The sequence below is a fragment of the Xiphophorus hellerii genome, chromosome 3, assembly GCF_003331165.1.
Source record: "Xiphophorus hellerii strain 12219 chromosome 3, Xiphophorus_hellerii-4.1, whole genome shotgun sequence".
NCBI classification, from domain to species: Eukaryota; Metazoa; Chordata; class Actinopteri; order Cyprinodontiformes; family Poeciliidae; genus Xiphophorus; species Xiphophorus hellerii.
In genome coordinates, this window is record NC_045674.1 from 32,875,577 (window position 1) to 32,892,247 (window position 16,671).

Sequence of the window (16,671 nt, forward strand, 5' to 3'; positions counted from 1 at the left end):
AAAACTCGTTCCACGTGAACGTTAGATAGCCTAATTCTGGTTTTAAAAGCTTTGTATTTGCGTCACCCTGGAGCAATCTATCCAGCTGCAGACCCAGTTTCGGCGCGTCTCCCTGGAGCTCCCTGTTGCTTTAAGCAGTGCGTCCTGCCGTCCAACAGGAGGCGTGTCTCCCCTACAGTCGGAGCTCAACCTTGCCAGCTGCAACCTCCGTAGGAACAAGTCAACTTCTTTGTGCTGCTATGGTGACTTCCCCGCGCCAGCTGTATCTAAGGTAAGCCCGTTCTATTCTTTTTACTTTCCTTTTTTTATTTTTTTATTTAAACTTTACATGTATTTACATCCCGGAGACATATGTTCGGCACTTGTTTGGTTCCCCACCCTTCCCGGATTACATCTGTTTAGAAAACGACTCTTTGTAGAAACAGCAGATAGAAACCTTTCCACATCGCCTCCCGGACGGAGCGGAAGCTCTCCGGGTTTGAACTTCGTGTGCGATCCAGTTTAAGTGTCAGAGTTAAAGCAGAAACTTCTCCCGCTCTGAAAGACACGCTTTCTGGGCTCCTTCTGCTCCTCGGCCACTAAATGTTACACAGATGACAGCTTGATGACAACTGTATTTGCATCCAAAGAAAACATTAAATGAACTTAGTACAGCGCAGATGTTTGGATTGAGGAAAGAGGCCAGTTCCATGTGGCAGCATGAATAAAGAAACGGCTCTAGAAAACATCTGTCTCCCTTTTAAATTTGTTTTTCTTTTTTCCAACTCATGTCAGTTGCAGAAAGCGTTTAGCCCTTATTAAAACTGATCAAAGGTGCTCCATGTTCCTTTTCGACTTCGCTCCAACTCTGCTTTCCCGTAGTGCTGATTAAACTGCTTTAAATTACTGATTTAATAAAAGGGAACAATTTATGTCATCGCATTAAACTCTAATAGTCGACCATTGAAAATATCTAAATGTGTCGAGAAATAAACGTTAGGGAAACAGACCAATAAATTTCCTCAGTGTAGTGTACGACATTTAGTGGTTCATTGTATTTGAATCCCCTTTATATGGCACTAAAATCCGTGTTTCACTTTCGGCCTGTGCTTAATATTTACTCTGTTCATTTTAAGTTTGAAAAATACATTTTAGATTCAGGCTGGGAGGTAAGTTGGGTGTTGGCCATCCTACATGGTTGTCCGTATGAATGCGGACAGTGTGGAGAAGCAGCATATTATTAATATATTCTGTCACGCGTCTCAGTTAACTAAGAATCTAATAGGCAGAGGGAGCTGATAGAACAAAGAAGAAACAGGCTGAAAGTGTTAATTTTGTCGCTAAACAGAAACTAATCTCTGTCCGTGGTGCTGAAAACAATTTGAAGCCTCTGCTGTACTGTAGTCTACCTTATTTATCACAATTGCTGTCTCACTGCACCTCTTACTATAGTGTTGAAATTATACCCTGGCATATTTCATTTCAATCAAATCAGATTATCTTTGAATTGTTGTTGAAGATGCGTGGCAATTTTCATTAAATGCCAGTCGCCTTCCTTTACTCTTTTTCCCCTAATTTATATTATAAATGCATTTAATTCGCAAATTATGCGCCCCCCACCTCCAAAAAAGAAAATTCAAACAAACTTTTTTTCAGAAAAAACACAGAGGCAAATTCCATTCTTATATCTGAAGGCCAAACATTTATTTGAACCAAATTATTCTTGTTTTAGTAATTGGAAAATAAATTGGAAACATCAGAACCGAACTTGAAAAATATTTCAGAGTCGGCCTATGAATAAAAGATTAAAAGTTAGTGCTCACTGTTCGTCTCTGTCTGACTAAAATAATATAGAAGAAAGAAGATTAGTGCTGAAATACCTCTTCATCATTCTGAACCGAACAGATGCAGGCTGAGTCCGCACATAAGAGTACGCCTCAGTGACACCGATCAAAAAGAGACTATCACTTCAAATCCATCAATTTACTGCTTTTATAAGGCTGCGCAGAGCGGCGCTCCGCTGCCGGCAACAGCGAGTGAAGCCGGGAGAGAATCTGAGAGGCTGGGTGGCCGGGATACATGATCAGAGGGAAGACAGGAAGGAAGAGGAGAGACAGGAGTTGAGGGCAGGAATGTCAGTTTCAGCAGGGAATGCAGAGAAAAAGCGCGCAGTGTGACCAGCTGTAATCGAGAAACATGCCCGGTCCGTCCTGTGCGCTCTCACTCCACTAGTGTTGGCACGACGTCAGCTTTCTGTGCGGCAGTGCAGCAGGAAGAGCTCGGACTGGATCAGCGCCCTCTCATCCTCTGTCTCTGCCTTTTTCTTTCAGCAAATGGATCTGTTGAAGCCCTGCCCTGCCTGACATGGATGCCCCGCCACCACCCCCACCATCATCTTCCTCAGCTGAGTCCGAGGGCTGTTTCTTCTTGGCGCAGTGAGCCGGACACGCACTGATCCCTTTTTCTTTTTTTCCGCCAAATGGATGTGAAAAAGCCGTTGTTCAGCCCGGCGTAGACCATGCCGTGATCTTGCTCCAATCCGAATAAATGTTAAAGGCGTGACAGATATAAAGTCTGGGGAATTTACCAATTCATGGAATAAAATCCTGTGCAGCACACAAGCACCATGAAGATTACCTCCTTCCTGATATTTAAAGCGAGATTCAGGCACACCATGAGGCTGCTGCTGCTGCTGTTACACTGTGTGGGCTGCGCTCATGGGATGCCACACGTCCTGAGATTTGGTGAGCTACTTCTAATTTCTCCTCTGTGCCTCTGAAAGTTTCACTGTGTGTTTTTATGCTCAGACGTGTTGCTCCTCTCCAGATCTACTCACTCTTTCTCCTCTCACTTCTGAAAATTAGTTGGAGTGTGTGCAGGGGGCACTGGTTGAAGCATAGCAACATCTTTAATTGGAACGTTGTGCAGTCAGAAAGTTGTCACATTGGAGAGCTGCTGGATTCAGACATGAATACATGGTTAATCAAAAAGCTTTGAAAAGCTTCACAATTTGTAACTTGCTAATAATGTAAGATGTGTTTGTGTGTTCTGGTGATGTATGGATTATGAAATATGTTTGTGTGTCAAGGGGGATTTTAAGAGTATTGGTGCTTTGAAGTGTGTGCTCCTTGCTTAGCCATGTTGCAGTATGTAAGGAGATTAATATTTTTATTTTTAATTGTTCAATTTAGTGTTTTGTCATGTAGACATATGTCAACACTTTCACAGTGACATCCTGCCTCATTGAAATGAGAGAATGTTTGGATAAAAGGGTCAGAGTCTAAGTTTGTAATAAGGGAATTCATATTGACATTGTTATTTTTTATTGACAATATATTAGGCCATATGCAATACTGCTGCTCTATTTGTTTAGATAAAAAAGCTGGAAACGTGTTTTTATTTGATTTATTATGTTTACTCTAACCATTTTCATGGTAGATACTTGTTCGATAACTTGGACAACAGAGATCAGTCACACAGAAAAGATAAACAGGGAAAAACAACATGCAATAGAAAAAAATTATTTAAGATTTATTTTACTGCATAACTGTGTTTTAAATCAAGCACTGTTATGCAAATATAGAATTATATTAAAGAAAACTGAAACTGACATGAATATTAATATGTGATGATTACCAACGTATTTCAACAGGTTTTGACTGTCATTTGGTCTACAGATGAAAGTGGATGTGGGAGAAGTTTGGTTAATGGAATCCGGAGATCTGGTGAACTTCACTGTTGTCTCTTTGTTTTACTGACAGCTTCTCAATTTCCAGGGATTCAGTTCATGTCTATTTCGGGAACTATGGACTCTTGGAAAAAAAAATAAAATAAAATACTACCATAACATTTTATTCATCATTGCCTTTTAACACAAACTCAGCTTTAACACTGGATTTGTGTTTTTCTTTTTGAACTACTGACTGTTTACATGTTGGTGAATCTAAGATGCAACTGGCAAGCCTTTGTTTCTGTTTAAGTTTTGATTGTGGAATGCTACATTTCTTCTGATATTGACATCAACTGATGATTCAAGAAATAACAGATTCAGTAAGATAGACATTGACATCTGAATATAGAAGACAAGACTGAACCTTTAGATTTGTGAATGGAAATACAGAACCCAAAACATTGCAGTTTAGTACAAGTGTTGCTAGCAGACTAAGATATTTCAAAAAGATGAGGCAAAAATGATCAGTAGCACTGGTATGCAAGCCTCTGGGATTATCAGATAATTACAGTCAGATGTTTTCTGACAGATGTGATTTGGCATCTGCTTTAACCAAGATTCATCAGTCTTCATTTGTCCAGATTTAAGTAATTCTGTATTTCCTGCTTGCAAGCTAGAGCATTGATTTTGTATTCTGAAGCGCTGCTGGCAGCATCTAACCACATCGCTTGATGACATCATCATGCACTGTTGACATCCCTCAGGTTATGTACTTCAGACAAGACAGAGACACAAGCTGAGAACACAACTGACTCACTTTTTATGTGTGAACAGAAAGCAATTCTGTTCACACATAAAAATAGAATTTATGTGTGAACATAAAATCACACATAAATTCATCAACATGGCAAATGTGGTATTTAGGGAGAATTTCTGTCCATATCATGCATTAACTTTCAGTTCAGTTAAATTTAGTTTTTTATTTTCCTACATGGAAAATTTGTTGCATAGCAGCAGTCAAAGAAAGTCAAGACAGAATCCACACATCAATACAAATACCACACTAAGTGGCAATGAATGAAACATTCCGATTTTGTACTGATCTCATTTAAAACTCTTAAACACTTGAAATGATTGTGCAATTACGACATCAGTTGTGATAGATCTGTTTCTTTCTTTTTTCCCGCATATATACTACTTTAGTTGAACCTGCTGGCTGTGTCAGTATGCTTCATTAAATGATTTAGTAGATCTGATAATCTTCAAGATAACATTTAAACAACCTCACCATAAAACATTTGAGCCGCATTGAGTTGCGTCTGCTATCTTCTACTTTTTAAGTGAAATAAATTTAGTGAGTTTCAGATTTTGAACTTAATATGTGTGAGTCTGTGAAGAATAAACTTACAGTAGCAAGTTGTATTAACTTTGTATTAATTTTGTCAAACCTCCAGGAGTTGAATAAACTAGAGTTTTTAGGTTAGCGCTTAAAAAAATGAAAGAAGAAAAAGACGGGAGTGGGAACTAATTCCCAGTGTGCTTAGTGGCATGTTTTTGTATCTTGTGTGCCTTCGTGAGTGAGATGGAAGTGTGTTATATTTATCTGGTTTTTGTATGTTATTAAGGCAAATGTTTACTTTAATGCAACTGACAGTTTCCAAAGCTTAAGGATAATGTCCTGTTAGCACTAAATATTTTTGAGCTGAATTCATTGTGATGTTTAATAAAATTCATGAAATTTTGTTCATGCAATTTGAAACAAGAATTTTAATCATTCCAAAGTAAAATAAGTAGTTATTTTAACTTGAGAAACGTGTTTTTTAACAAGATAAGGACAGTTTTTTTCTTGCATATTGTGAAATAATTATTTGGTTCAAATTACAGCATTAAGTTAAAATTCACAATTCAAGATGAATGAATTTAAAAAATTTAATACACTTGTTTCTTATTGTTAAATCAACTTCATGAACTTTAGTTTCTGAGTTAAAACCAATACAATTTTCTTGTTGACTTAAATTGCATTTTCAAGGCAGCAGCTTCATTTTCTAGTTAAACCACCTTCAAATGTTTTACAGTGTAAAGGACATGAAAAGCACAGGAACTTGCAATCCTCAATGCTACTGCAAAATTGATAGACTGGCACAAAATCAGAAATGTTCCGCACGCCAGACAAAACTAAATTGGACTATTATCATTCGCTATCATCCCCCCTTTGTAAACATTTTCAGGTTGAGTTGTTTAAATTTCTAAAGTTAGCTGAAACACACCAACTGTCTAACTAGCTTATTAGCTTTCAACACACTAAGAATTTTAGTTGCCATGTCTTTTTTAACTACAGGTAAGAGAACTGTTACCAACAATAACATCACAGAAACTCATATTACAAAACAATTTGTAACACAACAAGAAAATATTTTAGCATCCAAAATAACACCAGGAAATCCTAAGACATAAGGCCTACAGTACAATACAGTTCAAACTGGCTCATTTTGGAGGCTTAAAAAAATCTACTCGACGTCTTCAGTCAACTCTTTAACAAGGACAAAATCTTACCAGATTTTGATTAGTTATGAAATTATGTTCTAATAGTATTGTAGTTCTAAAATAGCTATGTTAAAATGTGAACTTTTGACATTAAACCCAAAATTGTTACCTGTCTTGTCCCCTATCAAACTGCCATTTTTCTGATGTCTGTAGTTCAGTCCTTGAGAATATTTTCCTGTATTATAAGACAACTTAGAATCATAGCGGAACTCACTGTAAGGACAGTGATTGTGTCAGAAAGGTTTTTGTCTCTGCTTTAATCCTTGACATTTTGTACTAGTTTTCATTGTGGCAGTGGTTATTTGAAATTAGTCACAGTTTAGAGTTAAAAATCACACTCATTTTAATTTCCATCTGAAGTATCAACTTCTGAAGAATGCTGAGCAATATGTATAGATTTGGTTTAAATTCCATTGGTTTTAGAATATCTTTAGAGTAAAACATTAGCAGTTCAAATTATTTCTTTCAAGATCAGAAGGGAGTAAGAACATTAAATCAGAGTAATGGATGCCATGGTGAGACTGAAGAATAATGCTGGATTGCTGACAGTCACTGATAATAGATAGTGACTTGAGTGACTTTCCATACAGCCCATTGAAGATAGAGGTTGATATGTATCAGCTGGAGGAAGTGAAAGAATGCACCACAGAGAAACACGGCCTCCCAGGTATGTCACTGGCACTCAAGCCTACCTGCTTTGGAGATTAAATTTATAAGAAAATCTGTATCTTTATCAGCATAGGCTGATAAAGAGTCACTATAACTCGCATGCAAAAATAATGGATGAAATCGTGTACTGTGTAGCAATAACTATGTCAATGAATACATGCACTGTACGTCTGAGAAATCTCTGCAGAGTGGAGGTCAAACTGGATAACTCAGTGCTGGCTGTCATACTCTATTCTTGTGAAGGTCAGTGTCTAATAGAGCAGAGAAGTAAAATGTTACTTCTTGAAGCTAGAAAAACTTCCTCTTTAGAGAAAATTTACTTCCCTAAGAAACCTGTCCATAATCCGACTTGTACTATCCTACAGTCTCTGGGATGTGCCTCACTCATGACTTGGAAATAAGTAATAAATGTACAGAAACAGAAGTTGCTCAAGAGGATGGAAATATGCAACTATGACTAGTGAATATTGCAGCGTCCTGACACTTATGTTAGGATGCTATTTGTTGACTTCAGTTCAGCATTTTACACCATCATTAAAGAGACGCTGACAGTGAAGCTCCACGATCTGGAGCTTTCAACATCAATGTTCCTTTGGATCAGGGACTTTTTCTCTAACCGGCCTCAGGTGGTGAGAATGGGGGACAAACCACCATCCACTCTGGTCCTCAGGCTCAGGCACACCGCAGGGCTGTGTGTTTAGTCCGGTTCTTTTTACATTGTACACTCATGACTGTGTAGCCATCTACTCCTCTAACAGGGTTCTAAAGTTTGCAGATAATACCACCATAGTGGGTCTGATAACAAACAACGACGAGACCCTGTACAGAGGAGAGCTAGAACCTGTCCCAGTGGTGTTCAGTGAACAACCTCGTGCTCAACACCAGCAAGACCAAGGAGGTCATAGTGTACCAGGAGGACAATGCCCCCACCTATTACAAATTCAGGGAGGTAGTGGAGTGCATAAACAACATCCTGGGCATCCACATCACCTTGGACCTATCCTGGTCGCTGAACACCTCTTTTCTGACGAGGAAGGCCCAACAAAGAGTCGTCTTCCTCAGGAAATTGAAAAGGCTGGACTCCCAGCTCAGTTGCTCAAGAACTTCTACAGAGCTGTGATTGAGAGCATCCTCTGCCTCAGTATGACTGCCTCAGTATGGCAACTGCACAATCGAGGACAAAAAGGACTTGGCCCGGGTGGAGAAAACTGCCGAGTGGATTGCGGGGAGTCAGTTACTAAACCTGGACCTAATATATACTGGCAGACTGCAAAGGAAGACATATTCCATAACTGCAACCTACCTGGAGTACCTGGAAGCGCAAGATGTTTAGAGTTCAGAGACAAAGATGTCATGCGTTAACATGACATCTTTGTCATGTTAATGAATGCAATGTACTTGCATTCTTTCTGCCGATAGAATGCAAGTACATTAATCTTGCCCATGTTTCACTTGGTCTTGCTCTGTAAAGTCTGTTTCCCATTTTGGATCTGGAAAATCTGGGATCTGAAAGGTGTTCACTGAAATCAAAGGGACCTATAAGTCGGCCTTCTATCACCTGAAGAACATTTCCAGACTTAAGGAACTAGTTTTCCATAAAGTTCTAGAGAAACTCATCCATGTGTTTATCTTTAGTGGCATTAATTACTGCAACAAGGTCAGCCTTAAAAATCAGTCATATAGTTGCAGCTGATCCAGAACGTTGCTGCTTGGCGTTCTCATTAATACCAGGAAGATAGAGCACATCACACCGGTTTTAAAGTCCTTCCACTGACAGAATACACTGTTGTTAGTTTATAAATCATTGAATGGCTCAGCACCACAATACATTAATGTTGTTGTATCGACCTTCCAGACCCCCAAGGTTTTCTGGTTCTGATCGACCTTCCAGACCCCCAAGGTTTTCTGGTTCTGATCTGTTCTGCATCCCCAGAACCAGAACCAAACATGGAGAAGCAACATTCAGCTTCTATGCACCACAAATCTGAAACAAACTTCCTGAAAACTGCAAAACAGATGAGACATTGAGTTCCTTTAAATATACACTCAAAACTCTAAACCTAATTGAAAGTTTAGAGTTTCCTTTGATTAGCAGTAAGTGAAACACTGATCAACATATTTGATGTGTACTGCTGATTTTGATTATGGCATTTAACAAAATGAAATACTTATTGCTTGTTCCACAATTGGTGACTATATGATGTTTTTATGATATAAAGCACTTTGAACTACCTCGTTGCTGATAAACTTGACTGAACTTGACCTAATGTCTTCATGATACAAAGCTAATACTTTCTGCCGATAGAATGCAAGTACATTAATCTTTATATCCACCACTGTTCTGTTTTAAACCGTCTCTCACTTAAGGCAAATACTGTCCTCACAATAAAGTTACAGGATGAAGACAGTGAAAAGTTGTAGTTAAAATGTTAGTCTAATATCTACCTGCACTTCAGTTTTGGTTTTTACATCATTTACAGATTTTGGTTGTGCTTCTTATATATTTTTAGCTGTTTGGGGTAAAGAAATGACATGCACAATGTCCAACTACTTGGACTAAATGAGAGCTTAAGCTTGGACAACGATTGTTAGACAATAATTAACACTTTGCCAAACTTAATGATTCACATTAAATAAAGGGTAAATGTGACCTCAATGTTCAATTCATGCCTGTGGGTGTAAGTTCAGACTTAAAAACCATAAAATGCATGCACAACTTTCGCTGTTTTAGGTGTGTTTTTGTCATGATCTGCACTGTTCCTGAAATGTTCCTTGCTCCTGCTTTGTACCTCCTGCTTCTGCTGTCCACTGATTGCTGATTGATGCTACCTGTGCCACTGCCTACTCTACCTTGTGGTCTGCACTCACTCAATGGGAGATTGTATGTCATCATTCATGTCCCAGCCTGTGAGCGGTATTTTTTTGTCCATGATCCTGATTGGGTACCTGATCTATTTTTTTAAACTCCTGACATCATCACTGTGTGCTCACTGACTGCATGGTTAGCTACTCTGATTCTGACTCTGAACTTTGCTTCACATACAGTACCTGTTCTATGACAACTGCTTTAGGGATACTGGACATATTAGGCTTGCTCTGCCTGCTCTCTTGCTGATCTGAATTGTTTCCAGGACTTTTGAGTTTTGGATTATGGACATTAAAACCCCTGATTCTGCCATGGTGAATTCTCATCATTAGTGTGAGTAATTATACTCACCCTGATACCAAAGTGCTTCATTACATCATCATCCCCAGTTTCCAATGTATGCAGTTCTACAGGTGAAACAAACCCCAGGAAACAGACATACTCAGATCCTCTATTATTCTTAAGAGGGTTCAAATCCATCGAAGTGAGAACCTCTGAGGAAACCATCTCTGCAGGGTAACTCATTAATTCCTGATTATCCAATACTTCCTGTTTACATTCTGCATTACTCATCAACCTATGTCTATCACAGTATCTGACCTGTGAGTCAGTTCTGGTGAGAACCTGCTGATCATCTCCCACCTTTTGATTATTGGCAATAAAATCCAATTACTCTTTCCTGGAGGGGTGCACCAATAAATGCGTCCTCATTTCCTTAATTTTGGGAGATGGGTGATCAGCCCATAGGTAGAGGTGAAAATTATCCACTGATCTTATCTACCTCGACAAAAGTCTAAAAATCAACCACTCTCCTCTTTTACTCTGCCATGGCAGAGGTTTGACTGATAGACCACCCACCAGGTCATGTCTACATGCTTGCAGTTAACAAAAGTGCCCCCACTGTTGCCAACTCAGCAACTTTCTTGCTCTATTTAACAACATTTTAGACAAAAAAATCAGTATCAACCAACATCGGAATCAACCGGTCAGATTTTTTAATGATCGGTTATTGGCAATCAGCCAGAAAACTGCAGTTGGTTCACCCCTTCTTTTCTGTGTTGTGAACTAAAGTTTAGTAGCATCATTGAGATTGCTACTAAATCAACAAAATATTCTGAAAGATGTATAAAGAGCTACTGTAATATTCAGTCCTTGTGAGGAAATATTTGTTTTCATGAACAAATTATACTTTTTCCAAAATTAAGATTTAAAGTTTTATTATTCATAGTTTAACACATATCTAGAATAATAAAACATATAATATTCAACCTAGGTAACTTGTTTGTCCCACTCACTGACGGTTTAAATATTGCACTTTCTTAAATTAAGTTCAGCAGTGCTGGCTTTGTGACTATTAGGCAGTGCGGTGAGCCAAACCCAACAGACTGTTAGAAAGAGATATATAAGTCGTTGCTAAGCTCTTTAAGATATTTATAAATTACTTACAGCTAGTTTGTAGAATTGTGGAGCCATCTTAAGGTGATGTGTTACACTGATTGTCTGATACTAATAGATTGGGGCAAAAACGCAGGAAGCTAATAAGCAATGGCACTGCATTAGCCCCGGTGAACTGTGTGTGTTTTACTGATATGATTGTCTGTAGATACTCTGCCTCTCCTGGCTGAGAGAGGCAGGATTATTCATGCCATATTTCTCTCAGGCTTGTGTTGCTGCAAAGTATTACATATCATTAATGTGTCATGGGAAATTTTACATTTTTGCATCTTTCTTTCCTTTAGAACATCAGCTTGCTGCTTATTACTTGATTGGGAAAACAGGGCATGCATGTGACTGTAATAAGCTGAGTCTTCAATAAGAAAGGTTGTGCTGGAGGTGACCTAAAGTGTGGACTAACATTGGCAGGGATATTCTGTTCTTATTCTGGAACACACTGAGGACAGAGATGACCAGATCCATTCCATGTATCAATGTGACTGTAATTTGACTAATACATCCTTGTGGTTTGACCTGCACCTTAGTTACGTTGTACTGAGAGCTGCATCCTGGTGTTATGACTTTGAGCCCTTGAGGACAGTGGCTGAAATAAACAGTATTTTATCCTGCTCCTTAAGACAGATTCTGTCTCACTTTGCTAACCTTTTTCCTAATTCCTATGATAGCTCTTAATTAAGACACTCAAAAGCCCTGAGGACATCTTTCCCATATTAAAACTGCTTGTATGTGTACAAGAACTGACAAAACCAACTTTCCTTTCAGTTTAGCTTTTTTCTCCTTGGTGCTTTTAAAGAATAAGAATATAAAAACCTCTTATGGTGCTTCTAGAATTACAGTCAGCTTGAAAGGACCAATTTTAGGGTTCCTTCAAAGAAAAAAAAATGTTGTGGAAAAAATACTTCATTGTGCAGCAATGTCATTCTTTTCAAACTGACTGGTTTAAAGGATGTCTCTGTGGTGATATTTAGAATTAGTGCAACCTTGTGGTGATTATTATGTACAAGTAAACTCTATGGTGACTGTTGTACATAACATATTATGACCAGTTGACTATGATTGATCTGGTTAAGGACTGGATAAGAGAAGAGGGATTTGAGCTGGTTTGGTGATTTGTGAACATGAAGCAAGTACATAATTGGCAACAAGTTACAGCAATGGAGGAAGGAAAGTAGTTGAAGTATATTCAGCCATGAAATTGGCTATATATACAAAATAAATGCATGCAGTAACTAGCTAACAGAGTACAAATGTCTACTAAATGTAACTGAAGAAAACTGCAATAAATTAAGCATAATGAAGGCTGTAGAAAATGTAATCTAATGAAATAAGAATACAAAATGCACTAAATGCACAAAAACCTAAAGATTAGATAAAAGTTTTACACATCATAATAAACAAAATCACTGGCCAATATAGGATTCTCACACTACAATAATCATAAGTAAAATTACTAGTTTCATGGCATCACAGTTACTGAACAGTCTAAAGTTAAAACAAATGTCTAATTGCTAAAACACAAGTGCAACTACTATTCCATTTGGTGCTAAAATATGTAATTGATTTTTAAGCTTTTATAAATAATAATAATATTTGTATACTACTATTTAGACTTTAACACAGACTTTAGCAAAAATAAGGAATGAACAAATGTTAAATTTGGTGGTAATCTTTTAATTACCTATTGAGCAGAATATTATCATTTTGGGAAATCATTTCATTTAACTGTATTTTAAGTATGCCCAGACTTGGGCATACTTTAAAATGCCCAAGTCTGAGTAACTTAAATCTAAGTTTCTCTGCACTCATTTATAGATTATTTTTAAATTAACATTTTTGCATGTGCATGTAAAAAAGAAAAAACAAAACATAATTTGTTCATAAAAAAACTGGTGTTTTTGAAACTTTGGTGTACCTTGGTATCAGTGACCAACCCATTGCCTATTTGAACATATGAGCAGAATGAACAAAAACAAAACTGTGGGCACCCATTATTAAATCAAACCAAATACAAAAAGATGAACCTACAGAAGCACCTACCACCCTTAAAATGCACCATATGTTTAACTTTGAACCAAATATTTGCCTACATCTACCAGAAACATGAGTTTGACTGACAAATACAATAATAATGCTGATATTTGGTGTTCCATAAGCGAACCTTAGTGTCTTACATTTTACAATTCTGTACAAAAGAAATTAATTAACTGGAAGCCATCATGTGCTGTGGGTAAAAAGTGTAAAATATTTCTTTATACTTGTTGCTCAGCAGATGTGTGTAAGGAAACATGAGCTCTATATATTGTAACTAAAAGAATCAGACTCAGAGTCACAGAGAAGTCTCTTAAAGTCAATAACTCATTATGAAGTGGTTATGAATTGAAATGATTTTGCTGGGGGTAAAGTAGACCCCAGCCCATGTCCTGCATGAGGTTTCTGTAGAAACAGGAATATTAATCCAACAGGAAAATCAATGGCGTGTTGCCCATCCAGAGGGAAAAATGCCAGCCAAAGCCTTTTTCTGCACCATGCCTCACCTACACCTGTCTGTCAGATGGCCAAATTTCTGCTGCTAAACTATAAATCGCTATAAAAATTGAAGCCATTTAGAATGATTTGGAGATGGAGAATAATGACCTTCCTCTACCCATGGGGCTGGGATTATGCCAATAATGTTCTTAGGGCCAGAAAGCTTCTTTAGTTAGCTTGTAATTTTATTAAAGTTCGATATGTAATACAATAGACCACTGGAAGGTCTGTTGAAACGAAAGAACGTAAGATGAGGGTGGAGGGGAGGAAATAGACCAGGGGACAGACGAACATAAGACCGGGCAGGGGAAGCAATACGGCACCTTTGTTCGTCACACTCAGAAACTCATCTACCAGCCATGTACCGCGGGTGAGCTCTGCCATCCGTTTGTTGAGGGATAATATGAAATTTATCGTGCGGTTCGTCCGTAAAGCTACAAAGAAAAGCCGTAAAGCCATGTTCAGTCTATCTGCCTACCTGTAAAAATTCTCCCGCAGCGCTCTTCCCGCCGTTCGCTTTGAACCAGCAGGTCCCGGAGGAAAAAGGCTGAAGTACTCCAGGCATCGCGCCAGTCATTTTAAGGATGCTTATTGGTCCCCCAAAATCGATGAAAACCCGGGCATTATCATCAATAAATAAAAATCCCACGGGCCGAACTTGAAAATTGGACATTATGCTGCTAGCACTTTGTTTTCGTCAACAACTCATAGGTGGAAGTGAGAGCTCCGCGCAACGCAAATAATGTCCCAACCGGAGCACGGTACGCTAAATAATAAAACATAAATTAACAAAGCTTTGATGCAGATAAATTTTCCTCGAGGAGTTTTAATAATCGAGGTACTCGAATCATTCGAGGAATCATTTCAGCCCTAAAGAACACACCGTAACCCTAACCCTTGATGGAGGTTTATTGTTTTGGGCAAATGTTTGGTGTGACGATGGGAGGTTTTTGTAAAATAATTTTTTTGACCACTTTTTGAACTTGAAAAGTCAGATTAAGTTAACATTCGTTTTCAACTAAGTTGTAAGAGATTTAGTAATTATTTTGTCGATATTTTTACAAAAAATAAAGCAAATATATTTTTTCAAACAATCAAGTCGTAAGTGCGTGCAAGAATCAAACCACCTGTTACCACCAATGGCCCTTGTTGGAAATGTTTGGTTTTGGAACCTAGAAGGTCGCGACAGTGTGTGTCTGATGAGAGTGTATTTGCATAAACATGAAAAAAGTGTGACAACTTCCGAAACAAGTGCAGAGCCGGGAGGAGACAAAGGAACCGTATCTGATGGGGAAACGCAGATCGAGAGGGGATGCCCTCTTTATCTTGGATCTTGATACTACCTCATTATTTCAAGATAGTATCTGAAAATTTCGAGATTTTTTTTTTTTTTTTACCAGAGTGTCGGAAACAGGCATCCATACATAAGAAATGGTTATGATACTGGGAATTTTGTAGTTCCTCTAAGGGGTTTGTAAAGCACAATATGAGCTGTTTTCTTTTTTGTTTACTTAGTGTTTTAAATATTTTGTGGTAAACCAAACCATTCACCACCCAAACATCAATGATAAATGGGTTATAAGACATTTTACAGGTCAACTTTATGTACCAGAAACATGTCTACTTCATCAATTCAAAAAGCTTACCATGCAGTTTTTCAGACTGCATGGTAGTCTGAAAAACTACCATGCAGTAGTAGTTCCAGTGTGTCCTTGCTTTAGTTCTTTCCAAGCACTCAGAGGAGAAATTTGAAACTTGATGCAGATAGAAAAATCTATTGCAGGGAACATTGAGGCTCTCCTTTCGTCACTCAAAACTTATCTTTATTTGTGTTCTAGCTTGGCTGATGATCATATCTCTGAGTCACCTTCAGTGGAGTGCAAATGTGTTTTCTGTCTTTTCTCACATGTTCCTCTTTGAATCTATGCATTTCTGATCTGGCCTAATAATGGGTTGACAAAAAATATGTCTGAAGCCTCAATTAAAGTGTACTGCAGCTCTTGATTCCTGGATTTGGTTTAGCTCGAAACATCTGCTTGTATATGTCTTCATGGGAGTTTGCATTGGTACAGTGAACTGCAAGCTGCTTTGATTTCCCAAGGTTTTTTGCTAAAATCCCAGTGCTTTCAGATTGTAAACTCTACTTACAGATTCTTGAAATTTGTCATAGGAGGACAAGACTGGAAGAGTGTACATCCTTGTTTGTAAGAACTGACAGAGTGAGATGGGGTCGGAAGAGGCAGACTGAATGAAGGTCAGCAGGGAAAAATTTATATCAAAACATCACAACACTTCAGAGAGAAGGCAGCTAATAAATAAGGAATGTTTGCCTTGAATTAAACATGACTATAAGTGCTGCTGGGAATAGGGAACTCTTTTAGTACATCTGAGCCACAGTATTTTAAATCATAACTCTTTAGGTACATCATTTAAGATTTTTGTTTTGTATATTAAATTTCAGATGCTTTTGCTCTGATTTTTTTTAAACTTTAAACTTAATTTGTAAAGCTTCCATCTGTGGTGACTGGTTATGCCAGAGTTCCGACATGTTAGTGTCTAACGCACTAAAAGTGAGAGCATGTATGGCTAACTGAAAAATGTTACTGCTAAAGGACATTTTTTACTTTACACCTTGTAATGTAGTGAATTCTGAATGTTGTTTATCTAACTGCACAACCAGTATGATGATATTATGACAAAGTCAGTCATTGTCTCTTCTGCTTCCACAAGTTTGATCTTTTCAAGCTTCCAAAATCCAGAGTTTATCTCCCTGATGATTTTGCATCAATATCTTTAAGCTGCTGTCATGTTGTTTCATATATTCAATGTTGTCAAGTTTAAATGTAGGCCACACATGGGCTATGTTCACACTGCAGGCCTTAATGTCAATTCAGGTTTTTTTTAAATCTACTTTTTTTTGCATGGTTGTTCATATTTCCGGATATATGCGGCTTTATGTGAT

General features: G+C 37.9%; 1 protein-coding gene across 5 annotated transcripts in view; it reads left to right on the plus strand.

The window, feature by feature from the left end:
• The first annotated feature begins 161 nt into the window (after positions 1-161).
• Positions 162-16,671, plus strand: part of grik2 (glutamate receptor, ionotropic, kainate 2) — a 445,844-nt gene continuing 429,334 nt past the window's right edge. For 2 of the 5 annotated variants that reach the window (XM_032558118.1, XM_032558119.1), the window contains exon 1: positions 1,741-2,723. In XM_032558118.1, coding sequence (XP_032414009.1) covers positions 2,606-2,723 — 118 coding nt within the window. In that variant the 5' untranslated portion in view covers positions 1,741-2,605. Of the gene's footprint in view, positions 272-1,738; positions 2,724-16,671 lie in introns of those variants that run through there. The other 3 variants (XM_032558115.1, XM_032558116.1, XM_032558117.1) reach the window with 3 other exon arrangements.